At 35.4% G+C, this 25,746-nt stretch overlaps 2 protein-coding genes across 2 annotated transcripts in view; both read left to right on the top strand.

Moving 5' to 3' along the window:
• Nucleotides 1-7,372: 7,372 nt before the first annotated feature.
• Gr63a (Gustatory receptor 63a) lies at nucleotides 7,373-19,187 on the top strand. The gene is made up of 6 exons (XM_089640597.1): nucleotides 7,373-7,684; nucleotides 9,046-9,189; nucleotides 10,785-10,898; nucleotides 15,055-15,333; nucleotides 17,727-17,888; nucleotides 19,068-19,187. Exons 1-6 carry the CDS (start codon nucleotides 7,388-7,390, stop codon nucleotides 19,185-19,187), a joined length of 1,116 nt encoding a protein of 371 aa, XP_089496723.1. The 5' UTR covers nucleotides 7,373-7,387.
• Nucleotides 19,188-24,106: 4,919 nt separating this feature from the next.
• Nucleotides 24,107-25,746, top strand: part of form3 (FH2 domain-containing protein formin 3) — a 189,878-nt gene continuing 188,238 nt past the window's right edge. The window contains exon 1 of the mRNA XM_089640082.1: nucleotides 24,107-24,221. The gene's annotated coding sequence lies outside the window, so the exon portion shown is untranslated. The remainder of the gene's footprint in view (nucleotides 24,222-25,746) is intronic.

Raw genomic sequence — 25,746 nt, 5'->3', positions numbered from 1 at the left:
ATTTCGCCCTATTTTTTTTATTTCTCTAGATAGGGTTTCAGAATGGGCTTGTATGAGGTATTCTGGGTTGTTCAGTACTGGAGAATTTATAGAGGAATAATTTCCCACAATATTTTTACTCCCCACGAAATCTTGGGAAAAATTTACCCAAAAAATAAATAGGTTTTGTGCTTTTTCCCTTTTCCTGAAAATTGCTTTAGATTTCAAAAACTTCGATGGATTTTGACTGAATTCGGTAAATAAAAAAAAACATTAGGTAGATTTTCAATAAAAATCGGTTGATTTTCACAAATTCCCAAATTTCGTTAGATTTTCTATGAATATCGGTAGGAATCAAAGATATTAGAAGAACGAGATGTGCTATGAGCAGTTCATACCGTGTGGAATTGTTGTGCCCAGTGTCGCCGGTTTTGTTTACCAATACTACTGCACACCTTCGCTTACGCTAAGGTATCCGCACTAATACATAGAACAGATTTCTGTGCGTACACGTCCCGATACCGTTCAAAGTACCCTAATTAGGTAGTACTCCGCCTACGGTCCGGCGGACAACATAGCATATCTCGTTCTTCTAATATCTTTGGTAGGAATGGCATCACTATATACCACTTTGACGATACTCTCATCGGATTGTTGTATTTTTTCGAACTAGCAACACGACATAATTTTGACTTCGAGACTCAAGAGGCCAGAATCCCATATTTTCGTACAATTATTTATTATATAGGTATAGAACACGTTCTATATTATCATCTGTAAATTTGTTGTAAGTTCCAGTTCCGGTTCAAGATGGTACCCGTTCAGTAAAATATATTTTTTTCAAATGTGTAACCATTGTCGTGGTATTTAGGTACCTACCTACAAATTTTATGATTTGAGAGGAAATCTTGGTTTGATTAATAAGAGACAATGAGAAACATATATTTTTGGACACGAAGTCTACTGTTCAAAGAACTACTAGTAGGTACGTTTTAGCCAAAAGTTCATATTTTTTTAACACCGTTCTAACGTTTTTTTAAACTAAACCTAGGATAAAAAATAGAAGTTATAGTGATCAGTACACTTGAACGGTATATCTTGCGTGCTTTACATTTTTATATGTAGGACACAAGTAAAAAAAATCATTTTATTAGACATTTTACCACACCTTAATAAGGAACTCCGGTGAAAAATATTATTGCTTTAAAAAATATATTCATATAGAGATCAACAAACGCTTTTTCGGAATATTTAAGTTTTATTATGTATAATTATACGTAGAATTTAGAAATCGTCATTTAAAAATTAATCATGTTTTATTATAACGCCCTGTTTGGTTGGCACGTATCTGTTGTTTCTGTCCATTTTCTGTTTCTGTTGCATCTGTTGTTTCTGTTTATTTTCTGTTTCTGTTGTATATGTTGATTCTGACGTCACGAGTCACGAATCGCATTTCGTTCTGGTTTTGTATTTTGAATGTGTGTGTACGTTAAAGATTTTATTGTTGTTGTTTCACGTTGTTGATGGAATTGAAACGTAATTTGGTCGCCTACAATAATGAATATTTTATGAAATGAAAATTAGCTAGAGTCCTTAAATATTAGTAATAAAATTTATATGCTAAGCTGCTTACATAAAATGCATATTATATTATATATCTACTAACATATTAAAAGGTGCCACAAAAGAAAAAAATTCTACAAACTATGATTAACTTTTAAAAGAAAATTTGCAGTTAAATCACTAAGTGTTATCAAACATACCAGTAAAATGTGGATTAAATTTGTATCAAGAATGTATTAGATTTCTTAAATGAAACCATAGTACTTGCATCAAAATTATCCCCACAACAAAATACAGTTGACCTAACTGATAAAGGAGCATATTTATTACTGGTTAGCTTGATGGCTTTTTTCACACCATTTTCTTCGCAGTAATGCAGGTTTTGAAATACTGAAATTGTTTACCAGGAGCTGTCACGGATGTGTTTTTGCACTTTATAATAGTACTGAAGAGATGTTGATATTTTCCCTAGTGTTCTTCAATATTAAAAGCTGTTAAACTTATAATGATAAACGGGGGACCCGAAAAATTTCAATTGTTGAAAATTATTTTAACTATTAAAACCAGCTGTAAAACTTAACATATATACAGGGTGTCCGGAAACTCGTAGTACAAGCGGGAAACTGGTGAATCTACATCACATTTGGAGTCGATTTTGTAGTATTTTTTTTATTTGAGCTTTCGTTATCGAGTAAATCGAGTTTGAAGTTGATTTTTTTTTTTTTTTTTTTTTTTTAATCAAATTCTTATAAATTATTACTGAAGATCAAAGTACCCAACTAATTAAAACTATTTGAAAGTAAAACAAATGAAGAAACTCGGATTTGAAGCATTATTTTGAAATCACCCTTCATTTAACCCGGTGTAATCATAAAATATTTCTGCTCTGCAGGGTTAAAACATCTGTTATTCAACCCTAAACACCAGAAAAAACTTTAACCCTAAAATAGCCGAAAAATATTTTTTTTTGGTTTTTTTTTTTTTGAAAATGCTCAAATCAAAAAACTTTATGTTTTTTTGGGTTCCCCATGTGGTGTAGATTCTCCAGTTTCCCGCTTGTACTACGAGTTTCCGGACACCGTGTATATACAGGTATTTATGTTGGAAAGTATTGATAAATAATAATAATAAAGGACTGGAGTTCCCTATTAAAATTAAACTTTATAATTTATTATATTGGGAACTTTTTATTTATTTATAGAGCTTACAAGGAAGGAACAAGGAATAGCTGACGTGTACCTGGCGTTGTTCGGGGTTGTGAACAGGGCCGCCTTAAGCTGTGAAGAGGCCCATGGGCATATTGAGTTTGGGACCCCCCTTCGAAAGCCGTAAACCTACAGTAAAACAACAAATTACATTTGTTTTCATAATTTTATTGAGGGGGTTTGCGCAAGACAGTGCTATGACAATTTAAGTTTTTATGTTCCTAAAAAAATAAATATTATTTTTTAAGATAATATTTATACATTTGTACAGCCGAAACGGTAATTATATGAAATTCCCTCTACAGAAAAAATATTGCAAAGTATGCTCCGTAAAATATTAAAAACACATTTGTTCTGTTATTTAATATGTTATAGGTATACAAAAATATGCAGCTTATGCATTTGTCGAGAGATTTTGCTCTATTTTAAACGAGTCGCGTTTTATTAAATATTTTCACAATTTTCGTTTTGTTTTATTTGTGCACTCCCTCTGTATTTATACATATAACTCCCTTTCAAACCACCTTCTACTTATTTTTTAATGTTTACTACGGAACCTTAACGACAGTAATGCAGCACGTCTTTAATTTGATGTTAACATAAACAGCACAGTGAAAATAGGAAACTTGAGTAGGTACGTACCCACTCTAAAATTGGTGTAAAGTTTTAGATGCCAACAGGCGCCAGAATTTTGGCGGCTAGTCTCTGATCTGTGAAGCCTTTTTCCATACATACAAAAATAACACAAGTTTATCAATGTATTTAATTACTTCAGGATATAGCATCCACCCTACAACCCTATAACGCTTCCACTCTTGATGGTCTCCTTCTGTCTCCCTCTAGTGCCTTATGCGCAAGGACGTTGTTTGCCGTAAGATGGTCCAGTCACCTAAGCGTAGGTTTACTAACACTTTTAATGAGAAAACGTTTTCAAAAAGGCTCCCATACCAAGTTACCGCCAGAGTTGCGACAAAACGCTTTTGCTGTCGCCAAATATTTAAATGTATCTCGTGGCCCAAGGGTTGTGGCGCAAAGTGGGGTGTATGCACTAAAAATATACCATTGTTCGTTGCTTGTCAGTGCGCTTATGTCATTGAGCCTCGAAATTAACTCTGCGCGATACAAATAATCAGTCATAACTTCGCAAAGGAAAAGGTTACACGACGTGCGTCGTTGTGTAGATCTTGAGATCCTCTAAAAAGTAAGCTGAGCAGAAACATATTAAAGTTGTTGAATGAAAAATTGTACTGGGTGACTTGATTTAATGTGATTCTAAAATTAGCCAAAAGAAAATAAATATATTCATGGTAATTTGACTTTCATTTTTACCATAAATTATGCCCAGTGAAGAACGAAAGACATTTTCACGCAAAAAGTAACAGCAGTGTAGAGGTAGGTACTAGCCATTCCATTTTTTTAATAAAAAAAATATTCTTGGGTTACGAATAATCTGAAAATATTTTTACTTTAACTCCTAATAGCATCATTATAAGCGAAGATGTTGCTTGTTTATTGATGGAGGACTTTGCAGAGGAATTGAACCAACAACACTGCAGTGGGAACCGGACGAAATTGTTCACTCAGCTACTAACTGATTAACTAATTTATTACTTTATATTAACAGATTTGGGTTTCTACACAAGAACGTGTTTATAAGTAGGTATATATTTTTATGTGTCTTCAGGGGGTTGTGCTGTTCTGCTGGTTTCCCAACCACCTTATTTATCTATTATATGGTGTATTTCACATAAATAAAGTTAAGAAGATTAAAATTTGGGTTTCTATAGAATTTATTTCATGGATTCAATAAAATATATCATAGAATAGATGAGGGACGTTTTGCTACATAAAAAGAAAACCTGGAAAGCCTGATGATGACAAACCTCCTTTTTTTCTTCTAGGCCTTCTGAGCAGGGCCGTGTTTGGGTAACGAGCCGCCCCACGCAAAACAAATTACACCCATTCCCTCAAAGCCAACGCCCGTAACAAATATTTGTATAGTAATGTATTAACTCACTTGAAAGAATACACCTACAACTGCACCCATCACACCATTAATGGAAGTTGCTTTACACAAGTGATTTTCTAAGTAAATTAGTTTTTACCAAAAATATTAATAAATCGCTTTAAACATAATACAAATAAAAATAGGGTACAGGTAAATAAAATCACATAAGTAAGTCGCCCCAATGCGGCATAACCACAGTTTGATGATGGCCTTGAACGGCGAAACAGTTTAGTTCAGGTTAGTATTGATTTTAAAAATAATATAATAATAACATTATACCTAGCTCTCTCATTAAAAATTTAGGCGTATTAGATCTATCAAAAAATGTATAAATAAATATGCAAAAATCAGTCATTATAAATTCATGTAGGATTACGAAAGATTTTTAAAATATATTTATTTTGAGGGATCATTAGGATTTATAGGCCCTGTTAGGAGTTCTACCGAGCCCAACCCTCTGATATGAAAATATCTGGAGTCAGTGAACTATTTTCCCATTTGATCACTGGTGAGTTGACGTGTTGTTCTTGTATTTTTTTTGTATTTATTTTGCTTATATTATAATGCACTTGGATAATGTTGATTGACTAGTAGATCATTTGTGGAAAAGTGTGTGGTTTAGTTTTTCCTATGGGGAAGATTTAACCCGGACATAAAATCGGAAGAAAAAAATAATATTCTTAGTGATATGGATAAAAAAAAATTCTCCTTAAACATTAGTTTATCATTAAAAACAAAAAAAAATACATTAAGTTGTACGAATCAAGCGCGATATCAATAAATAAGATCGCATTACTATTTATCATTTCTTTATGACTGATGTGTACAAACACCATTGATATCAATAAAGTCTATCGACGTATCTTATGCGAGTTTACGCCATCTCCATTTCACACACTGCGAACAAATTACTCGGGTTATGTTAATATATAGTTATGTACCTATAAATATACCACGCAAGCTACTAAAATACAAAAAAATAGCATCGATTGAAGAGGTGTGTTAGTACAGCCTTCTGGTTCCTATCTTCCATGCAGTTGTGTATATTACTAACTTCATGTAGTCTAGGTACAAGCAAGTGTTTGAAATGATCAGCCCTGGTATTGTAACATTTAAACAAGATTTTGGAGCGAGTAGCATTCGTGGGTATAATTCAATGAGGTTAATTAAATCAGGGTTGTCTGTAACCATTTACAATTTTCATAAAGTAATTGTAGTTTCTGCTTTCAATGGGAATACCGAGTCTAAAATTAATGATGTATTTTAAAATGGGGGTACCAGAATGAGGAGTTATATTCGACTTGGCTTCGGATCAAACATGTATAAACACATTTTAAGGTTGGAATATACCTAAAGCCTCTTGATTTCGAAGACACAAAGCAATTTACTTTCGTTCCATTATTATTAATTGCGTTTATAAGGAATATAAAAAGTTCGTGCAGAAAATGGAAACCACGTAGTCTTTTGAGTTTCGTCAAATGGCCTCCCCCTAAAAGTTTCCGCCCGAGGCAGCTGTCTAGGTTTCCTAGCCTAAATACGGTACTGCTTGCGAGGGCCATGGGACGAGAAAAGGTGTGAGTAAGACCGTGGGCCCGTGGGTCATCAGTATATAAACTCGTTGGGGACTAAGTAACAGAAAGGCATGTACCTATTTGGTGACAAAATCGATTGAATGCATAAACTACGACACGTGAATTATTAGAGGATGATTTGCCCCTTTATATTGACCTGCGGCAAACAAAAGTGATTGATTACATTGTAATTATAGTTCTGCGCTCGCAAAGAAAGCGGCACGTGTAACAACAATTCTTAAAAAGTAGATAACTATCCAAAATAGTTATTTAGGTAACATTTGCATATATTTTAATACTGTCGTAATGCAAGTAGATAACAAATACCGATTAGATATATATTTTAATTTGAACCCACCATTTCTAACATGGATGCATTTTTTTACAAATCTGAATAACGTCATTTTTTGCTGTCAAATATTGTAGTTAATTCATATTTGGGATAATAATTCAGATTTGTATTATCCCAAATATGCATTAACTACAATATTAAGTTAATGCATATTTGGGATAATAATTCACGTATAAACTAGGTAGCCAGCTACTTATGAAGTTTTGTGTGAAATAAATTGCATTGAATATTTTGAAGTTGTAAAATTACGCCACGAGCACCACTGCAGACTGTTCCCGTATAATTATTTTAGAAATTCACGGTCAAGCAGGAGCTAGTTAATTATTTTACTGTTTACACGAAAGAATATCTAATTCATATTGGTTCAAGACGTTCAGTCAGTGTTTTGCGGGCTGGGGTGAAAGTGTTTCCTTTCATGTCTCGAATGTGGAAATTTAACATTATAATTTTAACAGGAATCATAATTATTTTCAAAGTTTATTGTATTTATGTAAAGTATTAATACTATTGAGGGTAATTATTTATGTTAAAGAAGCCATTCAAAGACAAAATGTATAGAAATAAAGTGTCCCCACCCCAGGGTAGCAAAACGGTAGAGAAGGTTCATCCCAGGGTGGTTTATTTGGATGTCCAGCCTGTTGCTTCGGCTTGTTCAGTACCAGGGCTGCAGAAAGACGTGGTGTATACCAATATTAAGCCTGTGCTTCTTATGTTGAGGGCGTTGGGAGCACTTCCCTACAGTCACCCTCGCCCTGGGCTCACTGTGGCTACATTCACAGCCCCCGCCGCTCTTTATTCCGTTGTTCTATTCACCGCCCTTCTGACCTACGTGGGTTATGTCTCCCTCCATAGAGTCAGGATTGTCAGGTCGGCGGAGGGCAGGTTTGAGGAGGCTGTTATCGCGTATCTCTTCACTATATACCTCTTCCCCGTCATCATTCTGCCCATCTTGTGGTACGAGACCAGGAAAGCGGCGCAGGTGCTCAACGGGTGGACGGATTTCGAGGTAAAAAATCACATTCAATATATGTCAGCCGATTTTATTTACGTAGAACTAAAACCTTATTACAATTCAACGTAGTTATGTATGGTTCTAAGGCAAAACAGAACAGTATCAAAACAGGACATGGAAGAAAGCTACGAAAAAAAATCTTACGTAACCCAACCTTACCCAACTTAATCTAAACTGACCTAACCTAACGTATTATTTGATACTGAAATATTTTAACATTGTTTTTTTTAAAGTCCAGTTACCGTTATTATTGTGTAACGGGGTAATAAAAAAGGTTAACTCTGATGAAGTTTTTCTAAAATTAAAAATGCATATTTTCAGCTAATCTCTGAGCAGAAAATATGTCTGTTTGTTTCTGAAGCCGAAAAAATATAGATCAACTACGAGCTCTTGCGTCATTAGACTTCTCTCACCTTTTCTGACTGGGATATTTAAGGTTCTCTAGTAACTAATAAACTGATAATTTCAAAGCTCCGTAAGCTCCTTTCAATGACGGAAAAGACTATGCGAACTGAAGAAATTTGCACTTTCCGAAAATTTACCGATTTATACAATCGACACTTTATTTAAGCTAATAAAAATATATATTGCGTTATTTTATTCAGATATCTCTGTATATTTGCTGAGGCGAAAAAGTAATTATATCCCTCAAGAGAAAAAAATCGAAAAGTAAATGATGGTGTGAATAGAATATTATATGTACATTTGAATGTTAAAAAATGATTATAATTAGCAGGCGTAAACTAAAATAATTAATATACTCATGGCATGACTTTTTTAAATAGAGGAAAAATCTATCGACAAATGTCTTAAGTAGCATTTAAAGAAATACGGTATATTTTTCTTATGTATATAACAGAGCCATGCGTGTTTTAAATAACTTTCGGATCATACTTTTTTGTTTGACTATCTCTAAGTTCCAAAATATAACTAGCATGGTAACCGGATAAAACACAAAAGTGATAAATCAGAACACGACAAAATAATAGGTTAGTTTGGTTTAGGTTAGGTGTGGTTCGTTGTTTATGTGTTATTTTTTCACTCTTCTTCAATGTATTCTTCTGCATGACACTGTTCTGTTTTGCCATTGTACTGTTTTGTCACTGTTATGATTTATCACTGTTCCTTTTTGTCACTTTTCTATTTTGTCATTGTTCCATTTTGTCATTGTTCTGTTTTGTCACTGTTCTGTTTTTCAGTGTTTTGTCTTGTCACTCTTCTCATTTGTCATATAACCAATTTCCACTCATGGTTCGTATATTTTAGGTTATGCACAGTTTTTCAGCCTTTATGGACTGCACGCTAATGCTTTAGACACATTTTCACGATTTAAAAAAACGTACTTTTTGCTTTAGGTCCATTATAAGCAGGTTTCGGGACGGGCCCTGCCACTTGGGCTTAAGAGAAAAGCTCTGATCATCGCCCTGATGGTCCCCACCTTATCCACAACCTCAGTGTTCGTTACACATGTCACCATGGTCCACTTTCGCCTGTTACAGGTTAATAATTGTTAATAATTATGTATTTCTACAGACTGTTAAACATATTCTAGAAATTGTATTAACAGTAACTAAAAAAGTACTTGGCATCACCGATTTTACAACAGTAGATTAAAATGTGAGGTTATTTTTGACTTCCGAATCTTACATTTTCACTGGACGGGAAAATGACCGTTTTAATTTTTTAAACGCTAAAAATACTTACTTCTTCAGCATTGTTTAAAAATAATGAATTAACATAAAATAATGAATTACTTTTAATTTTTTTTAATTATTGCTTTTTGATATTATGTAGGTAAATTTCACAAATCCAAAAAGGTACAATTATCCCTTAGTTATTGTATATACTTATTGTTTTAGAATATTATTTCGAATTATCTCCTTTCAGGAAATATGATAAAATTCTAAACACCATTTTATATTCATGTGAAAAATATTCACTCGAACTAAAATCCAAATACCCTTAATATTAATAATATCGCCAACTTCTGACAATTCCCATACATTCTGAAGGCATCATTCTACATTAGCGCCACCTAGCGCCATGAGTTGTGTGCCTTGTTTTTTTTCATACATTTTACTGGATTTTATGTGAAATCAATTCTTTATTATTTTACGGTAACAAATTATAGATATTCAAAAAAAGGTAACCTACATACGACCTTACTGGTGTTTTTGCTCATACATAAAAAACTATTTAAGCGGCAATTAACTCTGTCTTTGATGGTTTAGAAATATAATAAAATATTTTATAAATAAATAAAACAATTATTATTATCATTAATTCTTTTATGTAATGTATAATGAGGACTAAAAATAATATTACAGTGTATTTATTATTATTATTTTAAATTATAAACTCAATTCAATTCCCACAAATAAATCTAACGTGTCAACGTTTTTAGGCATCCTGAAAAACGACTTGGAATTTTTTTTGTTTGTAATTATTACATCCGTAAACTGCAGATTCAAAACCTACTTTCTGGGACATTTCGTGTATGTTTTTTTATCACTATATATGAAAATACAAATAAGGAAGAGCAAAACACCAAGTACTAAATAAATTCATTTTTCCGCCACTAAAAATGTAAAGATGTCAATACGTTACACCATTGCAGGGGGTATAACTCCAAACGAAAATTGGAACCGTGAATATTGTGACGTCATAATGTTGCTTAATTATATGCACCAATGAAAAACTCTGAAAGTCTATGGAATAAACTTTCGGAGTTTTTCATTGGTGTATATAGTATAATAAGTGGGCTCCGAATGAGAATCTCACTGTCTTTATATTAGCATATCTATGGTTTTTAGGACCAATTTGTTTTATACAAAAAGTCCGAAGATATTGATCTAGTGAGTGGTTTATTTATGCCCCTGTGCTACATTAGCGGCCAGCGTTCTTGCCAATTTTTAACTGTAGTTAGACGCATTATTAATATTGTAGGGTATTTGATTTTTCCCATATAACAACCTTAGTGCTGCCATTTAAATGCATTTAAACGATCGCAGCGCCCCCCATTTGGCATACAATTTACCAAATTTCAGAGACACGGTGGGAAGAATGAGAAAATTATATAGGATGTATGTTTCAGGTGCTGCCATACGTATTTCTGGAGATGCTGACTTATCTTCTGGGAGGATACTGGTACCTGCTCTGCGAGGTTCTGAGTTCCTCCGCAACGCTTTTGGCAGAAGACTTCCAACGGGTTAAATATTATCAATTGATTTCGCTAGATACCCACAACTAAAGCGCTCCAGAGACAGTCAATAAAATTATCAATATTTACGTCAATTATGCTCATTGATGCGTCCAATTGATCGTTTACAGAAGGGATTGCCATTTGAAACTTCTCATTGGCGGTGAATTATGAGAGTTTCGATTGAAGCTTTATTAATACTTTTGTTGACCGTACTGGAGCGTTTAGTACGTCAGTAAAACGGTTCATTAAATTAATATTGACGTGATTCATTATTGTTAGATAAGTATCGAATTTGTGAAGTACCTTTTCGTAAATTCAACGAACCTTCCGAACCCATCAAGTCAATACTAAAACTAAATACGCTGTTTTTGAAATATTTAAAAATATCAATATTAGAACGCATTCGTATACCTAGTAGTATCGAAAAAATACCTACTGAACATGTGCGGGTGGTCTGTACCTACGTGTTGGGCCAGAGCATTGGCCCAATGCATTGGGGCTGCATTGGGCCAACGTGTATTAGGCGCATTACAAATTATGCGACCTGAGACCAGGGTTGCCAATGCATATGTTCTAAAATACCCAAAATAGATGTCCGAAATTCCCCACAAGTTCCCTTACCTCCAAATGTCACCAATTCTATTTAAATTAGTATTTATTTTGTATTATCTGGTAGTTTTTGGGTTTTTTCTTTCTTTCAGAGTTTAAAAATAGATTTTTTTTTAAAATTGTTTCTAAAATACGAAATTTTAGTACATTATAACAATAATTGTAAATAATATTTTTTAACATGGTTGGATGTTAAGAAATGCCCAGAATCCGCTCATTTATACCACAAAAAGGTTCTCCCCGCAAAATACCCAATTTTGGAAAAATCTTGGAATTTCCCACAATTTGGGGAATTCCTCGCGAAATGGCAACCCTGCTGACAACTTTAAACTAGCGAATTCTTCCAACCGCCAATGACATGTTTTAGTTTGCTGCAACTTCAATTCACATCTACAATGGCTTCTTCTTCGTATTCTTCTACTATTTACTCAAATAAGGTTAGTGGACATTAATTATGTTATCAGATCTTTCGGCTTTAATATGAAATGTTGATACTTAAAACCATAATGGCAGTGTCAAGAATATTTCAGATAAATATTGTCGGATGGATCAGATTGTTTAAAATCTGAGGTTTTTTTAATACAGACGTTTTTGACTTTACTAGTTTAGAGAAGCAAACCCGGCAGTGTCCCTAAAAAGCGTTCAAATCACAACTGCAGTTATCAAATAAACCAATCAGAAACATGGCATTTGGCAAGATGGTGGCAACACATTATTATTACGGACGCATTTCGACTTTCTCGGGACTTTTAATTGTTTTTTGTTGTTATTTTAAAATAAAATAGTGATTCACAATACAACATACAACAGAGCATTGTTCTCCGAAAGAGTTGGTGCGAAAACTCAACACGAAACCACGTGAAATAACCAAAGAACTGGAAATCCAATTTTACACCGACATGAGTCACAATAGCTTTACTAGTGGCATAGCATATTGAACTCTGATTGTATTATTTCATTAGGGCAGTGTGCATAAAATTTTTATCATGTTTGAATCAATTACAATATATCATATTAGATAGATGGTAAGTACATGAAGTTTAACAACTTGGCTCTTATATTTATTTCAAGTCACGTAATATTTTGGAAGATTGAAAAGTATCGAAAATAATTATTATGGCTATTTTTGGAGGAAATAGATTAGGTATTCCTCCATGTGCGTTTCTAATTCAGTGTCTCGATGAAATCTAGAAACGCAATAAAATGAAAGAATTTTTTTTCATTGCTCTGGCAACACCGAGTACCTAACGCCGATTTTAGTTCAAAATTAGAAATGTTGACGGGATGGGATAAATGAAATATTTAATTCGTTTTTTTTAAAAATGTTATAAGTGTTAAAACATCTTATTTTGCGTTAACATCTAATACATATCTTATTTGATAATTATGTACATTAAAAATACGAGATTTTTTTTTTCATTCACTTAGTTCATGAATTATTACTAATTTCGGAACACCGTTTGAAATTGACGTAAAACTATTCACTTAAACCCATTGATGTATTATACTAGATTAGCCCTGTCTAGTTAAATTAATTTTAAAAATAACGCCACGTAGCGTACGTCACAAACATGGAGATAAACTTAACAACCCAACTCTGTTTAAACTCCTTGTACAAGCGTTCAAACTCGTAAGCGAAACCACGGAGAATTTGTTGTCAGAGGTGTTGTAATATGGACATAATTCAAATTTAAATATTTGGAACTGGGTTATTTTTGTGATTGAAAAAATGAACTTGCCCATCATAGCTGAGAAGCAAAATAGCTTACTCTAGACCAACAAAAGGTAAAACGCAATGCACAGTGCCCATTTCGCATTGCGACACATTGCGTGGGCCTTTTCATAAATGTGCAGGTGAACCAAACCAAAATTGTGTTGGGGTTATTTTTAAATGATTATGCCGTGTCTAGTCTAATTTAGTCTATGCTTAAACAGTATTCCTGTTTGTTGAAGATTTAAGAAATTATTTTTCCTTTCAACCCTCTTGGTGTTGCCATTTAAATTATTGCAGCACCCTTCATTTTGTCTACTTTATTTTGAGAGACTAATTACTTTAACTTAAAGCAAGGCATATAAACAAAAACATATTGTTGAGTTTAGTGAAACCATCGTTTATAAAAAAAACGGTTTGGCCCAAAGACAAACAGTCCAGGTGGTCAAAATAAGAACTCACGAATGGTGTAGGTGGTCGAAAGACGAAGAGAAGCTAACGAACGGTCCAGGCAGCAAAAACAGAAACTCACGAATGATGTACCTTTGTGGTCAAAACACGAAGAGAAACTATCGAACGGTCCAGGCGGCCAAATTAGAAACAATCGGTGCAGATGGTCGAAAGACAAAGAGAAACTAACAAAAGGTCCAGGCGGCCAAATTAGAAATGACTGGTGCAGATGGTTGAAAGACGAAGGGAAACTGTCGAACGGTCCAGGCAGCCAAATTAGAAATGACTGGTGCAGATGGTTGAAAGACGAAGGGAAACTATCGAACGGTCCAGGCAGCCAAATTAGAAATGACTGTTGCAGATGGTTGAAAGACGAAAGGAAACTAACGAATGGTCCAAGCGGTCAAATTAGAAGATCACGACTAGTGTAGATGGTTGAAAGACGAAGGGAAACTATCGAACGGTCCAGGCAGCCAAATTAGAAATGACTGTTGCAGATGGTTGAAAGACGAAGGGAAACTAACGAAAGGTCCAGGCGGCCAAATTAGAAGATCACGACTAGTGCAGGTGGTCAAAAACGAATAGAAACTAACGAACGGTTCAGGTGGCCAAATTAGAAACGACTGGTGCAGGTGGTCGCAAACTGGTACCGCCGCCACGGGAACCAATTATTTCGAAAGACGAAGAGAAACCAACGAACGGTCCAGGCTGCCAAATTAGAAACTCATCAATGGTTCAGGTAGTCGAAAGACGAACTAGAAAACCGTACAGGCAGCCACAAGGAGGAACTAACGAACAGCGTTCGTTTGACCGCCTGAACCACCAGGCGTCACATAGGTTCAGGTGGTCAAAATAGAAACTATCAAACGGTGCAGGAGGCCAAAAGACCAACTAACGTTCTTTTACACTGGTAATCATAATATTATTGTTTTTAGTAGCGGCGTCCCCGACTGCATAGATATCATGTTTTCTACGTCTGTGATTGTTCAAAAATATAAAAGTTACAAGATCCCACCAGTACCTAATGTCAAGTAACAGATTATGAGATTGTTGGTAACGATAGGTTCAAATATACCTTGGGATACAGCAGAAGTTCGAGCAGATACTCTATTCTTTCGTTACACAGTAAAGATTAGATAATAGAAACAAGGGAGATCAACTTTCAACCGTAGGTAAGAAACCGCGCGCACAGAAGTACCACCAACATCGTTGACCCATACTCCCGCAAATGGCACTTGTTTCTTCCTACACAAAAGGCGAATAACTTTAATTGCATACGCGCTTTGACAGTCCGTGCAGTTTGGTCGCAGTCGTAGCTCGGCGACAGTCGGCACGCCTTCCAATATTTCTATTTTATCTGTCTGTACCTAATTTTGTAACATTTATGTTCAGGCCCTCAAGCACATTGGTCCAGCATCAATGGTAGCCGAGTACCGCGCCCTCTGGCTGCGCCTCAGTCGTCTAGCCCGAGACACTGGCGTTGCCAATACATACACCTTCACCTTTGTCTCCCTCTATCTCTTCCTCATCATCACGCTGTCCATCTACGGCCTGATGTCCCAGATCTCTGATGGCTTCGGCGTGAAGGACATCGGTCTGGCGGTGACTGCTTGCTCCAGCGTCTGTCTGCTCTATTTCATCTGCGACGAAGCACATTACGCTTCTCATAATGTAAGACAACTTCTAAATTCCCCATATCTTTCTTATTTGACACAGTTTCTATTCAAATAGCCACTGGTGAAGTGGAATGCAGCGAAGCAGAGAAAGATCAACGAAATATCGGAGTGAACGAATCGATCTTCAGAAGATTAAGAATACTCAACTTAAAAAAGGAACTATCGAATTTTCATCAAACATACAAATTTCGGTTGTGTCTGTAACTCTGGTTCAATGAACTTTAGAACTCGGATTTGCTTTGAATTGCAACTGTTTGTTTGGATAATCGATAAAGTAGGTACGTACCACTAAAATAGAAAATTGTTAAATTTTTTGTTAATTACTTATGATACATTCTATTGTATACTTTAAACGAGTGTTTCTTCCGTTAAATTTTTTGACAGAATTCGTGATTTTTACCAGACTTAGTTGATCTAGCATCCTACAGTAGAGTTATGTAAAGGCTTCTGTCCAAAATCGGTCCATGCCTTTCGCTTCAGAGTTTCAGAGTCCCTGTCTTCTTGTAAGACAGGGAAATAAGGAGAAATTCACCATGCTCTGATCCCGTTTGCCAAAGATACATTAGCGAACCGAAGCCCGAGCCGAACCACGAATTATGGGAAAGAATTTTTTACAAATCTAAAAAAAAAAATTTTACACTTTTCTAAGAATGTTTTTCTGCCATTCTTTTGTCGGATTTACGACATATTACTAAATTTTGATTTCTTGAAGTCTAAAAAAGACTAGATATTTCTACCGAAAATAATTAAGGATAGACCACCGGTTGTCTGGCCAAGTGAAAAATTGTGATAGACGACAGGACGCCAACATCGTGATTAGGTGGGTGCCCCGGAGAAGAGACATACTTAGAAAGAGGTCGACTGACTGCGTGGAAGAAGATTGGAGGAAGATGGGTAAAGCTGAGCAATGTCGGCAAATAGTGAACGACTGTGGAATTTGTGGAGGAGGTAAATTATGATAGACGACAGGACGCCAACATCATGACTAGGTGGGTGCTCCGGAGAAGAGACATACTTAGAAAGAAGTCGACTGACTGCGTGGAAGAAGATTGGAGGAAGATGGGTAAAGCTGAGCAATGATGGCAAATGGTGAACGACTGTGGAATTTGTGGAGGAGGTAAATTATGATAGACGACAGGACGCCAACATCATGACTAGGTGGTTGCCCCGGAGAAGAGACATACTTAGAAAGAAGTCGACTGACTGCGTGGAAGAAGATTGGAGGAAGATGGGTAAAGCTGAGCAATGTTGGCAAATGGTGAACGACTGTGGAATTTGTGGAGGAGGTAAATTATGATAGACGACAGGGCGCCAACATCATGACTAGGTGGGTGCCCCGGAGAAGAGACATACTTAGAAAGAGGTCGACTGACTGCGTGGAAGCGGATTGGAGGAAGATGAGTAAAGCTGAGCAATGTTGGCAAATGGTGAACGACTGTGGAATTTGTGGAGGAGGTAAATTCCCATCTGGGGGTCTAGCACAGTAAAATCGATAACTTTACAATAAAGGATCGATAGGCGTAACTACCGATAATTTTATACTGTTTTCCCGAGCACGGTCGCGCTATTGATAGCCAGGCCGATATTGGTAAAGCAATAATTAAGAATTCGATATACACTGGCGCATCTATCCATTTATTGACATTCCTAAACGTCAGACGGCTGCGTTATCGTTAAAATACAAATAAATTGACAAAGTTGAATTGAAATATTAACTTTAATAATTATTGGCAGTCCGCATGACACTGAATAAGTCATAATTGATCGCGTCTTAGATGAATTAATTAAGTCTATGGATCGTGTATACAATATCTTTCAGTTCTAAGAGCTTAGTTAATTCACCTCCATTCATTAATAAGCCAGTCATTTTGCATAACGAACGACATTATCCAAAAAGTTGTGCATGTTAACAGCTTATCCGATACCCCGCACTAAAGCAGCAACTTTTGTCTACCGACTGTCGAAATTATACTCTGACTGTGCTCGCAAATATCACTAATTGACCGTAGACTACGCATTTCGTTAATATCTTATTGACATAGGGCTTTATCCAAAGATATTAGAAGAACGAGATATGCTATGTTGGCCGCCGGACCGTAGCCGGAGTACTACCTAATTAGGGTACTTTGAACGGTATCGGGACGTGTACGCACAGAAATCTGTTCTATGTATTAGTGCGGATACCTTAGCGATGCCTTAGCGTAAGCGAAGGTGTGCAGTAGTATTGGTGAACAAAACCGGCGACACTCCGCAAAACAATTCCACTCAGTACGAACTGCGCATAGCACATCTCGTTCTTCTAATATCTTTGGCTTTATCGATCGTCCATGCTAGACCTAATGGAATTTTGCGCTGAGATGATGAATGTAAAATCTCTTGGTGTTCCAGGTGCGTACCAACTTCCAGAAGAAGCTTCTGATGGTGGAGCTGTCCTGGATGAACTCGGACGCGCAGACAGAGGTCACCATGTTCCTGAGGGCCACGGAGATGAACCCTTCTGCCATCAGCCTGGGGGGATTCTTTGACGTCAATAGGAATCTCTTCAAATCGGTCTGCAAATCCTTTTTTCAAATATTATCAAACTAATTTATACACTTTAGTTAGTCCTGCCTGAAATCTGGTTCAATGAACTAAAATTTCAATGATACATTTTCAAAATTGATCAAAACAGAATACTAAAGAAATGTGGCAAAAAATCTTACCTAATCTAACCTATTAATTTATCGTGTTCTATTTTGCCGCTGTTCTGTTTTGTCCGGTTATCTACCAATATAATTTACAAGTAAATTAACATTTTTAAATTAAATACAATTTGTCTTGAATTTAAGTGTAATTTCCAAATTTTTTACTGATTGTGTGAAGATTCAGACAAGCGATAAAGCAGGTACCCAGTACCAACCCATAATCGGTATAATGTTTAAACAGATAATTAATTTTCAATGTCGTTTTCAAAATTTAAATCATCATATCCCATGATTTTTCACGGTTGCTCTAGTGTGATCACTGACAAAATAGAACACTTTGGAAAAGTGATAAAAAAATCTTATTTTACCTAACCTGTAATTTATCGTGTCCATTTTGTTACTCTTCTGTTTTGTCCGGTTACCCACTGTTATCATTTAAGGTTAAGTTAATTCAAAATTATTGGGGTAATTACAACCATTACATAGTTTTATTCTAGTTTCCCATCTATACTCTTTTAGTTCGTGTGCTGAGTAGGTACTGGTATATTGACTAGACTTAGCAGTTTGCAACAGCAGTTTGAATAAGTCGAGCAATGTTGAAAATGATATCTATTTGCTTGTTGACAATTGTGGAAAATTGTGCTGATTTCAAAGACGCCAGAGCTCAAGAGCTCTTCCTGTTTCAGACGGATAATGAAATGTCTGTTTTTAATTGAGATTATATTATATACACCAAAGTATGTTGCCCTAAATTTTACAGAATTTGAACGGTTCAACAAATTTCAAAGATAATGTTCAAGTTCTGTGAAAATCCTGTTTAAGTTCTGTTACTATCCAAGTATTGTAATACATGAAATAATAACAGAACATGATTTTTAACAATGAAATTTGATTGTTTGATGAATTGTTCAAATTCTGTTAAACAAACCGACCTAAGAGAAAGTTATGTTGAGTTTTATTTTTCGATAGCTTCCAGACTTGGAAAGCAAACTCCAAAATGTATCCCATTTAATAATTGAAAATAAATATAGGTTAATTTTTTCAGCTTCTAGCCACAATGGTGACCTATCTGGTTGTCCTGCTGCAGTTCCAGATCAGTATCCCCGAGGACTCCGGCATGGGCAGGAACTCCTCGCTTGCCATGGATTCCAGAATGGATGATTAGTTGTTGTTCTTATCATACCAAGTGGTGTTTGCGATTTTTAGAATGCGGGCATTCTAGCCCCAGGGTTAAATATAATATTTGAATTAGTTGACTGTGAAATAATCAAAAAAATTATACGTAATAAACAATTTTATTTATTTGTTGTATTTTTTATATGATTGGATATTTTTACTCTTTTATCATCAGAAAATTTTTAACTGCCAGCGATTGTCGATCTCCGCGGGCGGGAAAAGCTTGCGCATGCACACGAATCAATAGTAGATAGTACACGCGTGCGCATGAATCAATATTAGTATATTTACTAATTCACATGCAGTAGTAGTAAACTTACGAATGCGCATGAAGCATTCGTTAACTCGCGCATGCGCACGAAGCAGTATTCTTATACTTACGCATGCGAGTGAAGTTGTTGCAAACTTACGCATGCATATGAATCAGTATTCAAATACTTACGCATGCGCCTGAAGTTGTTGTAAACCAGAAGTAGTAGTAATAGTAAACTTACGCATGCGCAATATACACCATTGTTTGTTTGAAATTTGACTAATTGCATGAAAATTTCAGGCTGGATTATTTTTTTAAATACCTCACAGAAACACATATAGGTAAGTTAAGAGTTGAAACAGTTAATACAATTAGAAGTAGTTACAATACAATGTACAAAGTTAATGCATGGAAAAGTAATTTAAGTAGCCAGAATAGATCTAAACAGTTCGAGTAAGATAACCTACATGTTGAATAATATATTATTCGTCATCTCTGCTGAAAATGCAAGGTTGTATTAGAGAAGGTTAACAAAAAATAATTTCAATGATATGCCCATATTCGTTTTGTAGGTTATGCTATCTGTGTATTGGGGAGTGAGCGTTAATTTGTTGAAGCATTTGATGAATTGTGGTAATTGACCTAGTAAGTCAATTTGGTAGGTAAGTGTGTATATTAAATAATGATAACAAATCTGGTCAATCAATTAATGAGTTGACAAATTTTAAACTGTCACATAAACTAATTAATCGCATTGTTGTCAACAAGAAATCATACTCAATCAGTTCTGACGGTACACAATTTAGTAGAGTCTAGAATTTAGGTATCCAATATATTTGTGTAGAACTCTGTCGACGGCCTTAGCATGAATATTTTAGGGTGGCCATATTGTACAACCAACCTATTCAACATTCAACTTGGCTCTTGCCAAGAACAGGTTCTGTATAGTTAAATTTCATTTTGTCTAAACGAATCAATTGTTCTATGTTTTTAACTGTATACAGGTACCTAATTAAACAAAGATAAACATGTAAATTGAATCATTTGTTCGAAAAACACCATTTGTCTAACACATATTTTAACGCTATATTACGCTCTCAATTTTTGCAACAACATTTATATTTTTTGCTTTTACTCTTCATAATACATGGGTATTAATTGAGTGTAAGGATAGCTTCACACTCGTAAGCTAAATTTACAGATAACATACGTATTTGAGAACTTACTTACAAAGGCGTTTACTTGCAGTAAACTTGCAAGTGTATCGGTCGCCATAAGTTTGCTAGTGGTAAGATGGCTTCCGTCAACAATATATTGTTGCGTTCTTAATGGTTGCCACTGACTTTGACAGCTGATCCGTCAGTTCGTAAAACGTCCACTATTGGAATCACATTAGAATTATCACGAAATCTATTTATTTTTCCACATAAAAAGCCTGATAGATTGAATTTTTTTAAAATTATTGCTTCAGAACTTGGGTGGACGAGAGTTGTTTTGCAAATAAACGATTCAAATAGCCGAAAGATCGGCCAGGTAGGTAGCTAGTCGATTGGTCAAGATTCAAGATTAGCATAAAATGACCATTACGACCAGAATACGACCTTCAAAATACATTATTATCTCCATTTAAGGATATTTCCCTCACCATTAGACCATCGCGCATCGGCCGGTTACTCCCTCGTGTTTACTGTTTGTGGTAACCGCATATCTTTATTCTTGGAAAAGCACTGCATAAATAATTAAATAATAACCATTTATTTAAAGATTGTTTATGGTTTCGGATACATCGATATTTTGCCGGGAAAAATAATGAGGTACGTTGAATTACACGGTGTCCAGAAACTCGTAGTGCAAGCGGGAAATTGGTGCATCTACATCAAACATGAAGTCGAATTTGGGGTACCTATATATTTTTTTTGATTTTCAAAAGTTGGATGTATTAGGTCAAATTTGAAAAAAAAATCGTACGTCAGGGAGAATATTTATAGAAAATATCTTTTAAAATGCATATAAATCAAATGTTCTTTAACCATTAAGTTGCTGAAAAAAATTAAGGAGCTTTAAAAAGGAAAAAGAAAAATGCTCAGATAAAAAAAAAAGTTTTTTGGTTGTCTATGTTGTGTATGTATCAGGTTCCCGCTCGAACTGGGAGTTGACGGACACCGAGTATAGTTTAGAATTTAGAAAAATATTTGGATAAGTTCCTGCCTTTTTATTATTTCCAATGATCCAACGACCTCCACGACAGAGTGAACTTCCCAACCTTTCTCTTCCCCATCGCCTTCCTTTGCCGACTCCCTTCAGCCTTACAACATACCTCAATTGGGGATGCCATAGTTTCACTTGCTTCGGACAGTTGGGAGTACCTAGTTGAGACTCTTGTACCAGTATTCACGTTTAAAAAATGCTAAACATCATTCAGAAAAGTTTTATGGGATTCTTTCAGAAAGCTTATAAAGGTTTCTGAAAAATAAGAATATTTAGAAAAGTCGCAGATCTGATGGTGAAGAATTAGATCATCATCAAAAATAATAATTTGAGTTGTGGGTCTCGACTGTCTAAGTAACTCGGGTTTGAGAGTCATTTTCCAAATTGGAACAGATTGTGTCAAGAATTCAAACAGGCGATAAAGTACCTACCATTAATAATGTAATATTTTTTAACCAGAAAATTACCTAATTTAATTCGACATTCAAAAGGTGATTTTATTTTATTTAAATTTCTTTGGGTTAATCAGGAGGGTATAACTGCGATCGAAAATCGGAACCGAAATATTGATCTATGGAATAAACTTTCAGAGTTTTTCATTGGTGTATAGTATAATAAGTAGACTCCGAATGAGAATTTTACTGTCTATAAATTGGCATATCTATGGTTTTTTATGACCAATTTGTTTCATAAAAAAAGCCCGAAGATAGTGAGTGATTTATTTATGGGGTATAATCATGTTCAAGGGTCTTCGCATTTACGGTATATTTATAAATTTTGGTAGTTTTTATTACACATATATAATAATACAAAATCACATTACACCATATTAAAATCTTACGTAATAGGTAGGTTAACAAATTCGAGGTTTATCGAATTATTCAATTGATTGTCACGAATTCTTCATTTCACCTACCTACCCAAATCAGACATGATTCGTGTTGGTATGTAGGTCTAGGTACGGTTTGTTCAAATATATGTACATATAACACTATATGCTTGAATTCCAGTCTAGTTAGTGATTTAATTTGTGAAAATGTACAGCTGCTGTACTAGTCCCAGCGAGAGATCGTACATGACGTCATAATTCTAGCATCTTCTGTCTTTTTCGTTTTCAAACTAGACGCGTGAGAATGAAGTGATGACATCCATTCAATGACATCCGTATGGATATATTATAAAATAGGTGTTACCTATATCATGATTTATTTCATTTACCTGTAAAATATTGAAATATTAAATACATCTTTGGAGTTCACATTATTCAATTTACGTGATTGCCAAACCTAGTTTTTGGAAACGTAGTAAACTTTATAAACTCTTGCTGTGGTGGACCTATTCTTTGACAATTTTTTTGTGGTAAGCGTTCAACTCAACACATCTTTAAAAAGTTATATAAAGTCGTGGAAACTAGTGATACAAAATCTAGGTTAAATAGGTTACGTATGTTAAGTTTATATGTTATTTTTTTAGCTTTTCAATACTTTTTATCATTTTTTAAAGGTGTGTTGAATTTTCGTTGTGATGAGCTATCATGGAACCATGTTTTGTATACCTTTTTAAATATGGCAGATCTTAACTTGCCAAAGATACATGTGATATCAGAAGGTTGTCAAGGTTCAAAAGTTAGACCAAAATACCGCAACCGTAAGGGTAGTCGCAGGATGCGTAGGGCATGCAGGTGAAAGGCACAAGGTACAAAGGAAGTGGGTGGCTCCTACCTCCAGGGCGAGCTGGTTATCAAGTAATTGGTCACATGATAAAACTGAACTACCCCAAACCAGAACATTGGGACATTGAACACCGTATGCTAGGTATACATAAGCGAGCCGAACTGCCGAACTGAACCTCAACTTATGGGAAAGGAACAACTTAACCGCAAAGGGCGCGAAATTCGTTCCTTTCCCGTATTTTGTGGCTCGGTTCGAGTTAAGGTTCGCAAATGTATACGTATCACCTTACCTACAATTTTATCGTGTCCTGTTTCTAAGAAGTCGGAAGTTACAAAATCCAGGGCACACCAGTTTCCGGCAGGATACAGAGTACGGAAGGGTTGATAGGTCTAGCTTCTAGGGTCCGAGTCAGGATTTCCGATATGACGTAGGGAACCTTAACATGCAGAGTACGGAGAGATGGGGACCAACTTACAGGGTGTCAAATACAGAGGGGCTGATAACAGAGCTTCCAGGGCGCTCCGTGCAACAAGCAGAGGGACTGGGAGGAACAGCATCCAGCCGTTCATCACAGTACGTGTAGGGGAGGGGAGGTCCAGCATTCATGACACACAAGGTATCAGACAGGTACCGTGTACAGAGAAACGGAGAGGTCTTCCAGGGCGCACCGCGCATCAGGCAGGGTACAGGGTACTGCGGGGCCGGGAGGTCCAGTGAAAGTGAGTGAAGAGTGAAGGACACCAGGCAGCGAGCGCGCGGATCGGGTCTCGGCAGTTTGAGCCGATACACCGGCCGGGCCGGACGTGTCGCGTTCTCCCGCCTACGAGCTTCGAGCCTCAAGCGCCCGCTGCCGTGCTAGTGACTTGTGTGATACCCAATCCTGTGCTAGGTTGTTGTTCTTTCTGTGTTTACTTTCCCGGGCAGTTCCGGGACTTGCTCCTGGCGTGTGCGCGTGCGCGGTGGTGGATTCAACCAACCCTTTCAGTTGCCTTTTAACGCGTAAACAATATGCCTTCTCCTTCAAAGAGACATAAATTATTTTAGTATATATTGTGCAAATTTGCATACCTAATTATTTTACTGATTATAATCTCTTCGCCTGCATAACGTATTACTCGGAAGTTTTCTTTGACGGGCTTTGAAGGGTTCATTTAAAATAAGTTATTATTTTATTTATAAATCCAACTAGATTCTCATTGGTTTCATATGATATAATTTGGGAAACTTGGTAACATTTTCCGACATTTTTGAAGGGTTGATAATTTTTTTTGAAAAGTTGCATTCCGAAAACAGCTCAAAGTGTGTTTTAATTTAATTTTTTATTTGTATTGTCATTTTAGCTTTAGAGAGAGACGTTTAAAAACATTTAGTTAATTTTTATTGTTATTTTTTTTTTAAACTTGGTCTTTTGAGAAGTTTTTTGTTGGATTCAGACAAACAAAAAGATAAGGTATTTACACCCGCTCGCGTTGGATAGTGGCTTATCAATTAATATTCAGCATTGGATTTATGTTTGTTGAGCGATTATACCAAAGTACGAAAAACAGATAATTACGATTTAGAATTTCGAAAATAACAGATATTTGCGTATTGTAAATTTAGAATCAGCGATGAAAAGAATTCCTATCCGTAGGACAAATAATTGGTGTTGATAAAATGGCCGTGGAAATTAAAATAAAATGAAACATGTTGAGAGCCCTTGGTTTATACCTACTTAAATGCAATAATTTGGTGAAAGGGAGTACCTTATCAAGAAATTAATTTTCAATTCAATAGGTGTCTTAACTAGGTACAAAACCGAAAATATCTGGAACGGTGAGCTCCGCCGTCGTGAAATTCGTACATTTTTTCAGTCCGGAATTTACAATATTCCAGCTCACAATGTTAATTCCAAAGTGAACTATGGAGAAATTTTATATATTTCTTAATTTTACACAAATTATTTTTTAAATTTTGCATTTTTCGTAAAAAATAATTAAGAAATTATTCAATCGAAGCGGTGAGTTGACCGGAATTTTAATCAACTATTTTCAGCTCCTAATGTCATTTCCATCATGAGCTATGGAGCTTTGAAATATCCCTTGATATAATAAATAATAATACGCCGTATTATTTTATTTATAATATTTTGAATAATTAAGAAATTATTCAATAGAAACTGTGAGCTAACCGGAATCACAGTCAGCTTCTTAAATTTTGCAACATGAGCTACGGAGCTTTGAAATATCCCTTGTAATAATTGCAAATAATGAAAACATAATATTACAAGACAAGATGTCTTATTGTTTTTACAGGTGATACTTTTAAAAAATGGTTCTAATCAAAATTGTATTGCGCCCATCTACCTTACTACCAATTAGTTAAATCATTTTAACTTAGATGGTAGGTACGTGGTTGGTAAGGATCTGCTATAT

Source organism: Hesperophylax consimilis, chromosome 15 (assembly GCF_061612785.1).
Source record: "Hesperophylax consimilis isolate HC1 chromosome 15, BYU_Hcon_1.0, whole genome shotgun sequence".
NCBI lineage: Eukaryota > Metazoa > Arthropoda > Insecta > Trichoptera > Limnephilidae > Hesperophylax > Hesperophylax consimilis.
This window is presented reverse-complemented; position numbering and strand designations above follow the sequence as displayed.

What these genes read in the sequence shown, in the direction of transcription:
- Gr63a (XM_089640597.1), top strand. Translation starts at nt 7,388, where the DNA reads ATGTTGAGGGCGTTGGGAGCACTTCCCTACAGTCACCCTCGCCCTGGG. An exon ending in TCCACTTTCGCCTGTTACAG is followed by an intron (nt 9,190 to 10,784) that starts GTTAATAATTGT and finishes TGTATGTTTCAG; the next exon opens with GTGCTGCCATACGTATTTCT. An exon ending in CACATTACGCTTCTCATAAT is followed by an intron (nt 15,334 to 17,726) that starts GTAAGACAACTT and finishes TTGGTGTTCCAG; the next exon opens with GTGCGTACCAACTTCCAGAA.